The following is a 17678-nucleotide window of genomic DNA, read 5'->3' as shown; positions in this document are numbered from 1 at the left end:
GATTTAAAAAATGGGGAATTATTATAGAACTTAAAATTTTTTTTGTTAATTGGAGAAAAAAATAATAAAATAGAAATTTGCCTATTTTTATAACTACATGCTATTAAAACATGTAGGTATTGGGGCATAGTGCACTCGCTGGACAAACAGACTTTGGACAACTCTTGAGTCATTTATTTAAAAATGAAATAACCAATACCTGCTCTTTGCTCTTGGAGGAGTGGTGATGATCAAAGTGGAATATTTTGTGCAGAAGTTCCTTGAAGTGTAGTGAATGCTATCACATAATTGTTAACTACAGTTTTGCTTTATAAATGGAGACATTTTTATATTAAGTTGACTTACATTTTTGTTTTGTTTTGATAAAATTGCCTGTGATATATCATTACTTAGTTTTTATGCTATGTGTGGACTCCTGTATCTTTAAACCAAGTGTAGGGTATTTTTTTGTTTGCAAGTCACTGATTCTATATAAAGTAATAAAAATGGCACCAGCAAAAAGTAATTGAATATTTTTAGGTTGCGTAGCATCTTTGAATATTTTGGTGTTTGCCTTTTTGAGAATGAACTTAAAATATTCCTCTTTTTTTTTTTTTAACATAGAGGATATGATTCTCTTCAATAAATATACTTCAATTCCTTAATATGAACAGTTAAGGGGGTGAGAAAGAGGAAGAAGAAAAACAGGAAGAGGAGGAAAAGAGGTAGACAAAGGGCAAAATCATTAGTAGGTGCTCAGTATTTGTTGAAATAAACCTTTTATTTGCATGATTTACATGTCATTTGCTTCATTAAATATCTGTGAGCCCTGGAAGGTTAGTAACAGAACTGGAATTTGAACCCTGGTTTTTGGATTCTGTCAAGTGCGTTTTCCTCTGCAATGAGCAGTTAAAAGAAAGATGAAGGAATGCCTAGGGAGCCATATGCAGGAAGAGGACGCAGAAACAAACGTCAATGGGTTATATCCCCCTCTTGTGGGCTCTTTAATTATTTCCATTAAAGACAGATGTATTTTCAGAGCTAGAAGCTGGAATGGAAATTTTACTTTTGGACTTGTGTTCCTAGCCATTTTAGTTTGGGTAGTTTCTTAAAACATAAATTGAAGGATTATGCCTACTATTTCTGTTCTTTAATAGTGAATAGTCATATGTACTTAAGAGAGTAGAGCAATATTGGTAATAAGTTTTCATATCAATTGATATTGATACCTTAGCACCAGCTGTTAAAATACTGCACATAAATTAGCTTGCCTTGCCTTTTGCATCTTAGTATGTTTAAGAAAATAGTTTTACTAAGCATAAATCTTCTAGTTAGTTGTCCTGAGTGGCAAGTTTAACTTTTCATGGGCATTTTTTTCCAGAGACATCCTTGGGATCATCGTTACACCAGTTTAGAAAAATGACGACTGTTCAGTGTACATAGTTATCCATGATTTCATGGTACTTCTGTGAGGCTTCCAGGCCTTGTCTTGTCTTGAGAGAAATACGTAGCTATGCCGCTGATAAGAAACAAAAATCTTAGGGCTTTAGGTGCTACCCCTACTTCTGTCCTTGGTTCCATCTCAGAAACCTTCTCATTTGAAAACAAAGGCAAAAATTGGTCTGTTCACATGCCTGCTCTGGGACAGACCCGGGGAGGTGAGTTAGAACACTTCACGTGGCCCTGATGTCATGCAGACTTGTACCAGGGCAGCCACGGTAGGTAACTTGGTTTTCTGTTATTTGTCCCCACAGGAGATCAATGAGACCAGAAGGAAGCATGAAACCCGCTTGGTAGAGGTGGATTCTGGACGTCAGATTGAGTACGAGTACAAGCTGGCTCAGGCCCTGCATGAGATGCGAGAACAGCATGATGCCCAAGTGAAGCTGTACAAGGAGGAGCTAGAACAGACTTACCATGCCAAAGTGAGCGGTCTCCCTGAGCGCCGGGAACCCTTACTGCGCTCACCCGCAAGCGTGTGACTCGATGTCCGCCTGCTTCCAGTTTTCTTTAATGAGTCCCCCTAGAGTCTCTGAAAATAGAAAATGGACTTAAAAAAAATTTTTTTTCTGTAAAGTAAATGTTACTAGAAATTATTCAAAGAAAGTAGGGTTATTTCACTCTTATCAGAGGTAAGGGTTTCCTTTTTTGTCTGATTGATCGCTTGTGTCATGTCATAGTAGTTAAACCCAAGCCTCTGAAAACACTTCTTCCCATGGCACGTTGTAGTCACGCTGTCCTGCACATCCAGTTAACGGTGAGTGCCAGACCGCACCTCATCTGACTTCGTGGTGTCATTGTACAGAGCTTGTGAGCGCCACACTTTAGGCTTCTTCGAACAGAGGCCAAGTGGCAAGTCTCTGATATTTCTTCCTCTGCCACTGTTATTCACTTAAAAAATATTCTAGAGACTTCCCACGTGTGTACATGCAGATCATGCAAAAATCTAACACCGAGTATAGGCTTTCCTAGTAAACGATTTTATCCCAGTGTATTAAATGTGGCATGATTTGATTAAAAAGAGTTTATCAGTGGAACACTTAGAAAAATTAAGGTCATAGAGGTGTTGAAAATAATTTCTATTGAATGGCCCCAGACTATTGATATTGCGTTTAATCTTAACACTTTATGAATTAATTGGCTAGTGAAAGGGAGGGATCTTTGAAACCCTACCCTGAATTGTCTAGCACTTACTCAGTGCTAGGCATTGTGCTGGGCAGTGAAGGAGCTAAAGTCTAAGGGAGGATTGGTCAGTCACGTAGACTGTGGCCCCACAGAGAGCCAATAAATGCGCCTTGGACACACGCAGAACGGAATGTTAGGGGCATTTGGAGAAATAGGATGTTTCTATCTAAGGGGCTGTTCTTTGCTTCTGGAAAGAAGTGTTTCTATCTGGTGGGACATAATCTAAAATCTAACAGTACTTTCTGTTTTTGGCTTTATCTTCTGTAATTAGATTTGTTGGGTTAGAGATATGTGATGTTTATTTTCCTACAGACGTCACCCACAATTAAGTTGCTGCTACCCATTCTCCTTAGTTGCAGAATTATCTGACACATTAGAGATATAATGGGTGCAATATTTAAGTAATCAACTTTGGAGAAAGACCCAGGTGTAGTACCATTGTTAAGCTCATGTATTGGGAATTGAGCCTCAAGTCAAAGACTTTAAAGAGAATCTGTACCACATCAGCAAACTTCATGATGCTTTTCCTGTTTCATCAGCCAGTTACCATACCAGGAAGGCTTAGGTTTGAGATGAAATGCCTTGAAATGAATCACACTTCCTTTTTCATTTGTTTGAAGTCACTAGATACGACTATTGGTTTGTTTCTTCTTTTAGCTGGAGAATGCCAGGCTGTCATCAGAGATGAATACTTCTACTGTCAACAGTGCCCGGGAAGAACTGATGGAAAGTCGTATGAGAATTGAGAGCCTTTCATCTCAGCTTTCGAATCTACAGAAGGAGGTAAGTAAGCATCTTCCTTTAGGAAGAGTCTAAGTTGCACGTGAAGGCCACCTTCCTCACTGTCGTCTCCCTGCTTTGCTCTGCTGATGTCACTTTTCAGAGAGCACAGTATTTTCCTGCACTCTGGTTGCCCGGTGTTTTCCTGATGTTTTCAGTTTGCGTTGTATAAACGTTCTTTGAGCGCAACTGTTATTCCTAAATTAATAGATTACCCAGAGCTCAGGAGGTTTCCCTCGGGAAGTAACATGCTGGCTTATTTCTGGGGCTTACCCCTGGACCCAGATTTCCTGACCCATCTTGCAGGCTCATCTGCACACGGCGCTGTTCCTGACATACTCCTTTTTCATCACATTTGGAAACCATAATAAGAAAAACATGCAAAAATTATTTGTGAGTGGTAAATGCTTTGCTATTCTAAACAAATTCTCTTAGTGTTTGAATTCCTTACTAATCATAGGGTCATGGGAAGGTAGCATTGATTGCATATTAAGAATTTAGTAACTACTTCGGTCATCGGTACACCCGAGTGACAAATGATTGCATCGCTGGATGTGCCGACCGAGTGCCTGTAAGTATTTGATGGTGCAGTCTAGGTGCAGCTTGGGCAGGTGTGGACGCTGCTTGATACCGGTTTAAGTCTATTGGTAGTGGTGATGTGGACACAAAGTACACAGACACCACCTAAGTACTCAGAAGGCTTTCCTAATCTACTGCTCACCTTAATTACTTGGGAAGAATCTCCAGCTTCCTTTTCCCTTCAGGGAGATTTTTGTTGTTCTAAATTTTCTGTGTAAGAATAAACTTTACTGTTGGATCCTATTGGCTAGTATTTTGTTGAGAATTTTTGCATCCATTTCATCAGGGATATTGGTCTGTAATTCTCCTTTTTGATAGGGTCTTTGTCTGATTTTGGGATCAAGGTAATGCTGGCTTCATAAAGTGAGTTTGGAAGTTTTCCTTCCATTTCTATTTTTTGGAATAGTTTCAGAAGAATAGGTATTAATTCTTCTTTAAATGTATGGTAGAATTCCCCTGGGAAGCAATCTGGCCCTGGGCTCTTTGTTTTTTGGGAGATTTTTGATTACTGCCTCAATTTCCTTAATGGTTATGGGTCTGTCCACGTTTTCTATTTCTTCCTGGTTCAGTTTTGGTAGTTGATACATCTCTAGGAATGCATCCATTTCTTCCAGATTATTTAATTTGCTGGCATAGAGTTGCTCATAATATGTTCTTATAATTGTTTGTATTTCTTTGGTGTTGGTTGTGATCTCTCCTCTTTCATTCATGATTTTATTTATTTGGGTCATTTCTCTTTTCTTTTTGAATGAGCACCGGGTGTTATACGCAAACAATGAATCATGGAACACTACATCAAAAACTAATGATGTAATGTATGGTGATTAACATAACATAATAAAATAAAATTAGAAAAAAAAAGAATAAACTTTATTCTTTTTTTTTTTTAAAGATTTTATTTATTTATTTGACAGAGAGAGCGAGACAGGGAACACAAGCAGGGGGAGTGGGAGAGGGAGAAGCAGGCCTCCCACAGGGCAGAGAGCCCGATGCGGGGCTCGATCCCAGGACCCTGGGATCATGACCTGAGCCGAAGGCAGATGCTTATTAACCCACTGAGCCACCCATGCGCCCCTAAACTTTACTTTATTCTTGATTAAGCTCTTCTTTTTGATTTTTCTTTCTCTTTTATTTTTAGTAAAATGTTTTTCTGATTATAAAACTGAAGACATTGTAGGAATTTAGAAAACAAGGCAGACAGTGAAGTGCATAAAATAGGGTAATGTAAACAAAATTAAAATAGAAGCTTTTACATTGCCTACCACGTGTACTTTATTATTTGTAACATAATTTAAAAGATTATTTTAGATGTATTTTGTCCTGATAGTATTGTGAAGTTTTCATGTAGCACTAGAGCTGGAAGGACCTTTTGAGTTCACTCACTCAGACACAGACCTAGGTGAGTATAATTACTTGCCGAGAAGCTGCAAGGTGATAGATGGGTTTCTCTCTTAGTTGCCAGTTTTTCCCTTTACCCCTCACTCTCTTCAAAGATAATCTTTTTTCCATTGCACCTTTCTAAAAAATAGGCCCCTGTGTTCTTACTCTGAGTTGACATTTACTATTCTCCATTTAATAAATCATACTCTAGTTATCTCCTTTCCTTCAATTTCCCTTGTCCCTACTTTTTTTTTTTTTTTTTCTTTCTTGGCTGCTGCACATTCCCCTTGATGATGCTAGCTATAGAGGTTTTACAGACTGGGGCGGGGGTGCGGTCTGAGACTTGCCTGCAGTTAGATAGTGAGAGGCTGGGAAACTTGGTAGCCACGTTTCCTGACTCAGGTTCAGGGCTGTTTCCCTGTTGCCTTGTAGGTTCTCTTCCCATCCTTGCAAGTTTTTTTGGTTAACTTCTGGTTAGTGGTATTTAAGCGATGTTAGGCAGGGCCTTGGGGGTTTCCAGGAGCTAAGACCTTACGAAATAGGAGAAGCACCTTCTTCAGCCAGAATAGTTTTAAATTTCTCTGTCTTTGGGGAGCTGGGGGGAGGGGGGAGGGGATGTCCTTTCCTCTATTCATTACTGATATCAGATTTTATGATAAATAATATATCTTGAGGAGTATCTTCATTAGTTGGTAAACTTCGGCCTCTTAGATCATGAGAAAGAAAAAAGCCACCCCTCTCGATATTATCCCATTGTATATCTTAATAGCATTTGGTGTTGGGTCATACCAGTTTCATCATGCTGCCTCTTAGGACATACAGTTTCCTTTTGGTTATGTGACTCACGTTAGTGAAGTGCTTCTTAAACTTTATTTAAAATAGACATAACCTTGGGGCACCTGGCTGGCTCAGTCGGTAGAGCGTGTGACTCTTGATCTCAGGGTTGGAAGTTCGAGCCCCATGTTGGGTATAGAGTTTACTTTAAAAATAAAAAAATCTTAAATAAATAAAAAATTAAAAAAATAAAATTGGCATAGTCTTTAAAATGCTGACTCCAGAAAACATTTTTTAATAGTATAGAGATGGTAGCAGTATAATGTTTTGGAGTTAGGAATTTCATATATTGCTTATAGCATTTCTGTTGTTTCTGTCTGGATTTCTGACTGGCCAAATTAATTGGTTGGTCACAGTCTGTTTGGCTTGCGGAGGACTCTTCATAGGCACTTTGAAAGCACCTCTAAGTTTTGTTTTTCTAACACCCAAACTGGAAACTTCTATCGTAGCTAGACCATAATAAACTAGTACAATTATGTTACTTACTATAAAATAAGAAAACCAGGACTGTCAAGTCAGTTATAAGATACTTCAGAGTGAGAGGTGGGATCTTACAGATAACTAGTTAGACCTCTTCATTTTTCAGGTGTGCTACTGGCTTAGTGAGGTTAGTTACAGTCTGCCCAGAGTCTCAGAGGTACTTGTTGGCAGACTCGGGAAGAAGGGTCTAGGTCTGTCTCTCACGTCCTATTCTTTGTATTTTCGCTACATAACAGGTGTATTGAATTGTACTGAAAGTACAATTCAGATATTTCTAAATGAGTTACAGTAACTTTAAAACTTTTTTTATACCTAAATTTTGTTTTTCGCCACTTACAGAACTCTGTAACATCAGAGGTAGACAGAGACGTTTTGGGGTCTACAAATCTAGGCTCAGATGTTACCTCTGAATCTTGGGTACTTCATGCCTTTCATCAACTCTCCTTTAGATTCCACCTTGTTGCTCCTTCTGTCTACCTCCCACATCAGAAATACAGTGAAGAGGTTGATTGAAGGAGAGGCATTTGAACTTAAATTTTAGTAGAAGCCTGTGAGAAAAAAAAATGGATTTCTTAGTTTATAGCATGGTTTTTGCAAATGCAGTTTAAGTGTAAGTTCTCGAGGCAGGAATTATGTTTAGGATCACTCTTAAGATGAATGCCTGCTTCCGATACAGAGTGTCAGATGCTACTCTGTTTTTAATTGAGTGATTATTATTCTTTTTTAAAGATTTATTTGTTTATTTATTTGACAGAGAGAGAGACAGCGAGAGAGGGAACACAAGCAGGGAGAGTGGGAGAGGGAGAAGCAGGCTTCCCGCTGAGCAGGGAGCCCGATGCGGGGCTCGATCCCAGGACCTTGGGATCATGACCTGAGCCAAAGGCAGATGCTTAACGACCGAGCCACCCAGGCGCCCCTGAGTGATTATTTTTAAATAACCTTTTTACTTTGACATAATTCTGGATTTACAGGAACATTAGAAAGACAGTACGGCAGGTCCCCTCCGTCCCTCCCGTAGTTTTCCCCCATTTTAACCATCTTATGTTCTCATGGTGTATTTGTCAACACAAAGACACTACTTTTGGTACATTACTATTAACTAGACTCTAGACTGTTGGGATTTTACCACATGTTCAGTTGCTCTTGTTTTTCTTTTCCAGGGTGCCACATGTCTTCTCTAGTCTCCCCTGGTCTGTGACAGTTTCTCAGGCTTTCCTTGTTTTTTTATGACCTTGGGAGTCTTGAGAACTGGCCACTTATCTGTGTATTGTCCCTCAGTCTGGGTTTGTCTGGTGCTTTTCCCATGAGACTGGGGTTATGGGTTTTAACTAAGTGCCCTTCTTGACACATTGTATCAGGGATCACATGACACCCACAGGACATCACTGGTGATACTCACCTTCATCACTGGTGAAGGTAGTGTTTGCCAGGTTTTTCCATTGTCACATCACCCTTTCTCTCTTTCCGTACTCTGTTCTTGGAAAGCAGGTCACTGTGTCCAGCTCACTCTTGAGGGTTGAGGACAGGAAGTAAGCTCCACATGTATCTACATTTATTAAGTGGAATTCTCTGAAAGACTTGTCTCTTCTTTCTTACTTAGTTATATTTTATTCGTCCATTTGTTTATATTAGTATGGACTCATGGATATTTATTTTATACTTTGGGTTATAACTCAATACTACCTTCCTTTATTGGCTTAGGTGGCTCTGTCAGAATGCCTATTATGTCCCCCCTTTTTTGAGCACTTCTTTATTTATAGTACTATAAGATGCTCCAGGCTCATCCTCTGTTTTCCCTGCTACAGCCCTGGAATCAGCCATTTCTCCACGGAGCCCTGGTTCTCTTTACTGGAGAGTGGTCCATAGCATTTAAGGTCTGGACGCCCAGTGCCTCGCCGGTGCTGGGGTGTCATTGCTTCTAGGCCCTCTTGTGGGTGGAGCTAGGTAATACATGTGGTGTGCCAAACCGTGTTTACACACTCTCTGTAATTCTGTCTGTGTCCACTTGTATTTATATTAAACTAAACCCATCGCTTCTCGGCCTTTTGGCTAAGATCAAGTGTAGTATATTAAACTAAACCCACGTTCATACAGGTGTTTCTGACTAACCCCATACCACAGGGTTCATTTTTGGCTTTCTTGCTTGCTTATCTATCACTTTTTGAGAGTGAAAAACCTGTTTTCTACCATCCTGTTTACTTATTTGTTCATCCCCAGTATAGATGTAAAGCACTTTCAAAATTTTAAAGCCATACCCCTGTGAGAAATACGTGTACTAACTAGAGTGTAGTGTATCCGCACAGTGCAGATTCTCCTTTTGATGTCTAGTCTTCCAGGTTTAATTTTTGCGTTGTACATGCCCTTTCTCTCCTGCTCTGATGCTGCTACTTGTGATTCTAAGGGCCTGAGCTATCCGTCAGTCTTTTTGAGTTGATTACCTTTGTCATTTTCTGAGGCTACTGAGATGAATTCAGTCTTGGGAGAAACATGGAAGAATAATTACCTAGCGAGACACAGGGTTTCTCAGATGAACTTTCTGGCGCAGGTTGTGGATTTCTCATTTTTTAAATACCAAATACAAAGTTTCTAATTTACAGTGATATCTTACTGTAAACATAGAACAGTGTGTTGTATATAGTCTCTGCATGCTGACTGAGCATGAGCGCACAGCATTCTACAGGGGACGCTATGCCTGAGTTACTGGAACCCGTTCCTGTGCTTTCTGAAGAGTCCCAGCAGTTCTCCACAACATACTTTCACCTGCCCTTAGGTTTCTTTAGTCAGCGTGTTTCATTTTTAGTTAATTTATACTTTTGAGTGAAATGGCTTGTAGGGGGCTAGACTTGACTGTTACTAAAACTGTAGCTTTTAAAATTTTGTTTTATTTGGCCAAATACAGAAAAATTATATGTACATTTATGACACTTGCATTTGATAAATTTATCTCTTTCTAAAGTCTTTTTATAAGCCAAAGCTTTCCTGAAGTTGTATTTTGTATTGGAGAGATTTTGGTTTTTAATTTCTTAAAATCTAAGTCTCTTTTGCGTTCTAAAGTTAGAGATTCCTTCAGGTTCTGTTTGTTTTCCCGTCCAGGAAATGGTTTAAAAATAGCTGCTTTTTATTAGTGTTGGAATGTTCCTAGAAAGTAAATGTGTTCCCTTGACTCTGAAGTCTAGAGCATGTTTGGAGAGGATTCAGGAGCTGGAGGACTTGCTTGCTAAAGAAAGAGACAACTCTCGGCGCATGCTGTCTGACAAAGAGCGGGAGATGGCGGAAATAAGGGATCAGATGCAGCAACAGCTGAACGATTATGAACAACTTCTCGATGTAAAGTTAGCCCTGGACATGGAAATCAGTGCGTACAGGAAGCTCCTAGAGGGCGAAGAGGAGAGGTAAGCGCCTCAGGTGTCCCTCTACCTCACAGTCTGCTTCTTGCCCCCACCCTTTTTATTTCAAGAGTAATAACTAGGATTGGGCCTTTGCAAAAATTTTATTTTAACATTTAAGGCAATTTCAGGCAATTTCAGGCAAAATAAAGCATTTTCTCTGTTATTTTTTAACATCTAGGTGTAGAGGTAAATAGATATGGATCATATTTCTACCAAAACAACAAAAAATATTGTTTAAGGAATCTTATTAACATTATTTTAAATGCTGGACTGTTGTAAGATATGGAGTATTTTTCTTGAGCTTTTGATTATTTAATATTTTGTAAAATACTTGGTTTTCTGAAAGAGACGTTATAGTCACTTTTCAAATCTGGTTAGTGTATAAATCCTTTGACACCTGTTCTTAGAAAAAGTTTCTAAGGGAAAGTGTCTGATTTAGAATGAGAAGCCATTCAGTTTCATTGTTACATACATTGTGATTGTAGTTTTATGAAAAGAAAACACAGGTATGAAAAAATTAGGAAAAGTATACTAAACATAACAGTGGTTGTGGTAGGGTGGTGGTAGGTGGGTTGGTTCCTGCCCCCGTGTTTTCCACAATTCCTGCATAGTGATTATATTCTGTTCCTAGGGAAAACATTCAAATTATTACTTTTTTAAAGAATAGTGTGACGCACATGCTAGCACAAATAAGCTTATCTTAGTTAAGAAGTATATCGGCCTTGTCCAGCAGATCTTCAGTAATGTTTTGCTTTAGAAATGCACGTGCAGGAAAAGAAACGCATGTGCAGGATATTAATGTCCTTTTTTCTAAAGTAGGAAGGGCATAAGTGTCTTATAAATGGAATGTTTGTTTTTCCCATGTAGATTGAAACTCTCTCCAAGCCCTTCTTCTCGTGTGACAGTATCCCGAGCATCCTCAAGTCGGAGTGTGCGCACAACTAGAGGAAAGCGGAAGAGAGTCGATGTGGAAGAGTCAGAGGCGAGCAGTAGCGTTAGCATTTCCCACTCGGCCTCAGCCACCGGGAACGTCTGCATTGAAGAGATAGATGTTGATGGGAAATTTATCCGCCTGAAGAATACTTCCGAACAGGTGAGAAACAGACCCCCCTTTTCTCCAGGAAGGCTTTGCTGACTGGTAGATGATTTCGCAATTGCCTTAATGCCTCAGACTTTATTTGGATTCGTAGTCTTCACAAGAATGAAGTAAATTATATTCGTGAAGTAAAGTATACCTTAAAATAGGAGGCAGAGGAGATGGTACACTTAGTGGTTTAAAGGTTTTCTTCCTTAACGTTTCTTTACAGAGCCAGAGCTTTCTTCCACACTTGGTCATTCTTGCACAGTGACCTTCCTAAGGATGAGTTACTATTAGTGCCCGCCGTAGCCAGACTTGTGGGAAAGTTGGAGTTGTGAGTATAAATGGGAGGTACTCTTCCACAGCTGTTAACCTCGGCAAAGGAAGGGAATGCGAGCCCAGACTCAGATATGTGCAGGGAGTATTTTTCTCTCTGAATAAATGAGTGAATACTAATGATTTAATTTGTATGAAGAATAGTATGGAGCCCTATCTTGAAATTATTTGTTTAAAAGTAAACAAAATATTCATAGGGCATTCTGAGGTTTCGAGCTGGGGTCTTTGAGAGTTCAGTAGTGAAGGTCCTCCCTGGCTAGGCATCATGGAGCTGGAGGTAGTGGAGGGGGGTGTGAGATGATGCTGGAAGTCAGGTCTGGGGGTTCGTGGAGGTGCAGTGGGATGGATGTCACTTTCTGAAGCATGTGTTCAGGATTTGTCACATGTTGTTTGTGAAAAGCATTCCTTTTCTCCTCTGTCTTGTGTTTGGATGAGTAAATAATTTGGATGGGCAAAGGAAAGCTAGCAGTTCACGTACTAAAGAGAATAGGCTCCAAGCCCTCTTAGTCACGGACTTTAAAAGCCGAAGAACAGCAGTAGCCTCTGCTGCTCCATTGTTGTAGTTTGGCTGTTTTCAAAAGGCATAACAGCCCTGTGCTGAGTAATTCTAAAGCTGGCTTTCAGCCTGGTTTATTCTTGTCTTTGAGTTAGAGGTGGGTATAGATTAGTGCAGCTAGTTGCTTTAAGTACCCTGCACCTTTCCTCAGGTGCCCGGCAGCCCTTGGCAGCTTGGGGACCAGAAGTGATAGCCATCACTTGGGACTGGTCATTGCATCACTGACCCTTTTTCAGCCCCTTATGCTTTGAGGTAAGGGAGTTAAGTGTGGGCAGAAGTGGGATAGGTGCAGAAGAAAAGGGTTATATTTTCTTCCATCGGTTTTTAAGCTTATTTGCCTGTATTTTTTTTTTTTAAGATTTTATTTATTTATTTGAGAGAGAGCGAGAAAGAGAGACAGCACGAGCAGGGTGAGGGGCAGGGAGAGAAGCAGGCCCTCCACTGAGCAGGGAGCCCGAAGCGGGGCTCGATCCCGAGACTCCGTGCTGGGACTCCAGGATCATGACCTGACCTGAAGGCAGACGCTTAACCAACTGAGCCACCCAGGCGTCCCTTTTGTGTCTGTGTTTTTAAAGCTTAAAGTAATCAAATATTAGATGTTTATAATTGTGATTATGACTGCTAGATTGTATTGTAAATATCATAGACCCACCCAATCTAGCAGTGAATATGGACCATTTAGTTTGGTTCACATCCCTTTTCTTCCAGTTTTGTCTTTTTTAAAATTAAGTACCTTAATATTAACACTGCAGCATGTTGAAGATACTGTTTTGCTGAATGACAAAACCATGTTTTCTTTTTATGGTAGGAAAATAGGAATCCGGGAAAGACAGCCACAGAGCTGTCTTAGCTTAACCGCCTGTGTAAATTCATTTGATCAGCCATCAGTTTCTGTGTACTCGATGTGACCTTGTTTTACTCTGTTTATGAATAGGATCAGCCAATGGGAGGCTGGGAAATGATCAGAAAAATTGGAGACACATCAGTCAGCTACAAATATACCTCAAGATATGTGCTGAAGGCAGGCCAGACTGTTACAGTAAGTGAATTTAATCATCATTTAATTTAACTTCGCTGTCTTAACAAACAGTTAAAGTGATTCAAGAAAATTTTTGGCTTAAAGAGAAGCATTTTAGAAATGGGCATTAAAACATCTTTGACATGATTAGGGAATTACAAGTGCTATTAAAGATTTTAAAAATTCTGTCTTATTGAGAGCGGTAATGGACTATTAAAAGTGAAAGTATTGACCTTTGAATTCTTTTTATTTTGTCTACTCCAGTAGATATAAAACAGCTGTTTCTTGACTGATAATTGTAGCCCAGTCTGATTCAGGAGATACTGCTTGGCATAAAGAGCTATTAGGAGGATAATCTATTAATGCTAAGGTATGCCTTAACACAACAGTCGTCAGCCTTGGGTGACTCTCAGCATCATCTGGGTAGTGTTTTGTTGTCCAGGTCCCACCTCACCCTTAGTCACCATCTCTGGTGTTGGATTAGGGACTTAACGTTTTGAATGAAAATTATTAAGTGATAGGTCCTGATGTAATGAATCACTTTTTAAAACATACTATTTTAGAGAGGGTAACATGGTTTTTACATAGTGTTTAAGTTTCTAGATTTAAAAAGAGATGGGCTTTGTGGCACTCTGACTCTATTTTGAGTTCTAAATGGTTCACTGTTGCTGTGTTCTGAAATGCCACGTCTTTAATAGTCACTAAATATCATAGCATACTTTTTAGAGAAGTAGCTTCATTGAGCAAATACAAAATTCCTTTACTTTTACTTATTAGTAAATAGATTTTGCAAACAATGTGTTGACTTTGATATAGATGTGAAAGAAGTCCACATTTTTATTCCTGAAGGATATAGAAGTGACGGTCTCTTTTTATCAGTTCCTTTTAAAAAATATTAAACACATATTTTAAAGTTTATGATTGATACACATCTTATTTAGTGTTTAAGATCAAAGGCTCAAACTGGTTAGGACTTCTCTTTTAAATAGTGTGTCATAGAGCTTGATACCACATTGTGAAAATATCAGATGCTAATTTTGTAATGGTAAAAAATGGGAACAAATGTCCTAACCACGCTGTTCTTTCTTCTCTTTAGTAATTATTACGGTGAGAGAAAATTGTTCAGTCCTATTATGTGTCTTATGGAAGCTGCATAATGTGGTGGAAAGAATCTGACATTTTAATTCAGAAGATTCAGATTTGAGTGTGCTCTCTCTCTCTCTCTAAAGTAATGTGAAACCATTATGCCAATCATCTGCTTTTTCCACTAGATATAGTTCCTCAGGGACCAAATAGATATATATATACTATAGGTCTAGTGGAGAACTCAATTACCATGTGAAATGTAATCCTTTTTTTTTTTTTTTTTAGTAGCTAACATTAAATGTGATAAGCTCTTTGGAACATGGTAGTGATAAGTAATCTTACTATAAAATTGTACCAGGCAATAGCAAAGATCAGTTTAAAACTCTAGAACACAAATAAGAGAAATATATGTATATATTTAAAATTTTCTTGCAGGGGCGCCTGGGTGGCTCAGTCGTTGGGCGTCTGCCTTCGGCTCGGGTCATGATCCCAGGGTCTTGGGATGGAGCCCCGCATCGCCTCCCACTCCGCCTGCTTGTGTTCCCTCTCTCACTGTCTCTCTCTGTCAAATAAATAAATCTTTAAAAAAAATAAAATAAAATTTTCTTGTAGCTGCATTAAAGAGAAGTAAAAAGAAAGGTATGAAATTAACTTTAGTACTGTATCTTATTTAATGCAATGTATCCAAAATACTATTCTTTCAACATGTGATCATTATAAAAAATTGTCAGGTATTTTACCTTTTTTTTTTCGGACTAAGTGTTCAGCCTTACGGCTGTGCTCACAGCACAGTCTCACTCTTGGCTAGCCGTATGTCAGTTGCTCAGGGGCCACGTACGGCTGGCATATTGAATAGGATAACTCTGGAGCATAATAGTTTTAGATTAAATTACCCAGTAAGGTTACCGACATTTTATGATTATTATTAACACTAAACCAATTCTGTGATTCCCTATGAACCATGGTGAAAAAGTGTTGCTTGAAATTAGGAAAACACTAACATTCCACATGACCTAACAGCCTGGATCCAGTTGCTTTTTGTTTTATCCCAGTAAACGCTCCCTGTCCCTTTCTAGTTGTAATGCTATTTCTAGTCTTCCTGTTGCCATCATGTGGCCATTTATATTGTGAAATAATTTATGGGGTGTAAAACTTTTCTATTTTCATATGGTCTTTTAGAAACCTCAAGACTGGTGGTAGTACCCTATACATGAGGACACTGAGGTTGGTAGAGCTGGAGTGATTTGTCCAGGGTTCACACCTAGGTTTCCTGACTCACATTTTCTCCACTCCGCCAGTACTCTTTTGCTAATAAAATGCATTAAAAATATAGCAGAATTTCCTTGCTTATGAGAAGGGAAAAGTAATTATTTGTTGGCCTATTTCAGTAGTAGTCCTGTTTATCATTAATTAATGGGTTATTTGTTCATTCCCTGCATGCGTTCTGGAGTTCAGTCTCAGACACTCCTGGGGTATTGTGACACTGCCCCTCGTTGGAGACATACCAGTTTCTATAAGAATGTTCTAGATGGGCTGTCTGCTGCAGATTTTTTGAGAGGAATTAGTAGGATCGCCTCACTGACTGCTGTTGGCCGCTGGAAGATACCTTTGGAAGAACGGCCCATAAAAGCCCTAACAGGGTGCTGACAGGGAGAGCTAATCCTTGCTCAGTGAGCCAGCCCCGCTGTGCGGCTAATCCCCTGTTCTTCACAGCAATCCTGTTTCTGTCCCATTTCATGGATAATGAGAATAAGGCCACTTGCACACGTTCAGCTGACATGTCGAGGGGCTAGGAGGTGAATGTAGATAATGTCACCTCAGATCCCTAGGCATCAGCATTCCCATTTATCGGATGGGGAAGCTGAGGCCTCAGTAGGTTCTCCTGGACACACAGCTAGTTCGTACAGCAGGTCTGAAGCTGGGACACAGTTCTGAGACTTAGAATCAGGGGTTCAAGTCTCTTCGTTACGTTGCCATCACTAGGATATGGGAGGGCTGGGATATGGGAGGGCTGGGTTCTGGGTGAACTGATGTCCTTTCTTTTTTCTAGATCTGGGCTGCAAATGCTGGTGTCACAGCCAGTCCTCCCACCGACCTCATCTGGAAGAACCAGAACTCGTGGGGCACTGGTGAAGATGTGAAGGTTATATTGAAAAATTCTCAGGGAGAGGTAAGGCCGTTTTGTCAGGACCACTGCAGTGTCTGTTCCACTCGAAATTTCCTTGTGCAAGTGTGATTTCTTTTCAGAAGTCACATTGAAATGTGAAGTGTCTGATGGCTTACACCAGACCAAGGCTGCTGAGTAAATCAAAGTGAAGCCGACTTCACGTTTTAGGAGTGAAATGGGAGGGTATCGTGGAGCCCTGAACGTGAGCACAGGCTTCGGTTTCTGCCTCCCCTGCCCGCTGGCTTTGTCATTTCTGGCAAGTTCCTTCACCTCTCTTAGTCTTCTCATTTTAAAATGGAGGATAATAATAAGACAAGTCACAGAGCTGTGATAATACTAATGTAATGAGTATAATATAAATGAGATACCCATTGGGAAACGCTTGGAATGTATCTATCTGGCCTCTGGTAACTGTGTTATTAGCTATTAGCTATGGTCCTAGCTCTCAGAATGTTTGTGAAACTCTTGAGTTTGAAGATTTTGGAGTGTACATCTGCTTGATGGTTTTGTTTTCAACCTATCAGTCCTAGATTCTTATCAAAGAACCTTCCCTACCCTCACCGTCACGTAAAGACAACCCGTGCCCTGTGCACACCAGCCCCCCCTCACCCCCCCCCCCCGAAATGGGGCTCTGTGAAGGGGGGAGTGGATGCAGGCCAACTTGCAGCTGCCCCTTCAGGTTTCCTTCTCTGCTGCCATGGTGCCAACTGCAGACCTCTTACCCTGTCTGGTGTCTGGCCCATCGGCCTCTCTCACTAGAGTCCTAAGCACATCAAGGGCAAGGATCTATTCTGATTTTCCCTGGCACATAATAGGCATTCAGTAAGAATTTCCCTGGCTAAAAAAATGTTAAAAATTAAACACAGACCTTCCCTTAAGTTCAGAGAAATAAAGTAACTAACAGGATTTGCCGTGGGGGTCCGAGGTGTTTGTGTTCCCAGTCCTCTGCCTGGCGGCCTTCCCATCCGTCCCTCACTGGACGCATCTGCTGGTCCTTGGACTGCTCTTCATTCGGAGTCCTTGTCCACCGGTGAGGAGTTCCCTTGATCTCAGGCCGAGCCAGGAAGGGAAACGGCCTGTGATTCTTTCACCGTAGACCTCGGCACAGTTGTGTGAGACTAGGGGGCAGCTCTGGGGAATTCACCCCCGATACCTGGCCTGGCTCTCGGGGGGGGGGGCGTCGTTGACGCATGCCGTCAGTCACTCGCGGGCTTCAAGCTGTTGGGTCTTCCTCCGCTCTCTCTGCGGAAGCCCTTGCTTGTTTCTTGTGTTGGGCGCATTGGGGTCCTTCCCCATCGCTGCTGCCCCCTGCACCGACCGCGGCTCTGGTG

General features: G+C 40.4%; 1 protein-coding gene and 1 pseudogene across 1 annotated transcript in view; both read left to right on the top strand.

Annotated features, from left to right (window-relative positions):
- LMNB1 (lamin B1) overlaps nt 1-17678 on the top strand; it is a 52130-nt gene that overhangs the window by 27410 nt on the left and 7042 nt on the right. The window contains exons 4-9 of the mRNA XM_036070350.2: nt 1734-1904; nt 3322-3447; nt 9889-10109; nt 10974-11199; nt 13011-13115; nt 16231-16350. Coding sequence (XP_035926243.2) covers nt 1734-1904; nt 3322-3447; nt 9889-10109; nt 10974-11199; nt 13011-13115; nt 16231-16350 — 969 coding nt within the window. The remainder of the gene's footprint in view (nt 1-1733; nt 1905-3321; nt 3448-9888; nt 10110-10973; nt 11200-13010; nt 13116-16230; nt 16351-17678) is intronic.
- LOC118521670 (U2 spliceosomal RNA) lies at nt 8747-8831 on the top strand (annotated as a pseudogene).

The sequence above is a fragment of the Halichoerus grypus genome, chromosome 2, assembly GCF_964656455.1.
Source record: "Halichoerus grypus chromosome 2, mHalGry1.hap1.1, whole genome shotgun sequence".
In the NCBI taxonomy this organism is placed as follows: domain Eukaryota; kingdom Metazoa; phylum Chordata; class Mammalia; order Carnivora; family Phocidae; genus Halichoerus; species Halichoerus grypus.
The sequence above is the reverse complement of the archived record's forward strand: the minus strand, read 5'-3'. Positions and strand labels throughout refer to the sequence as shown.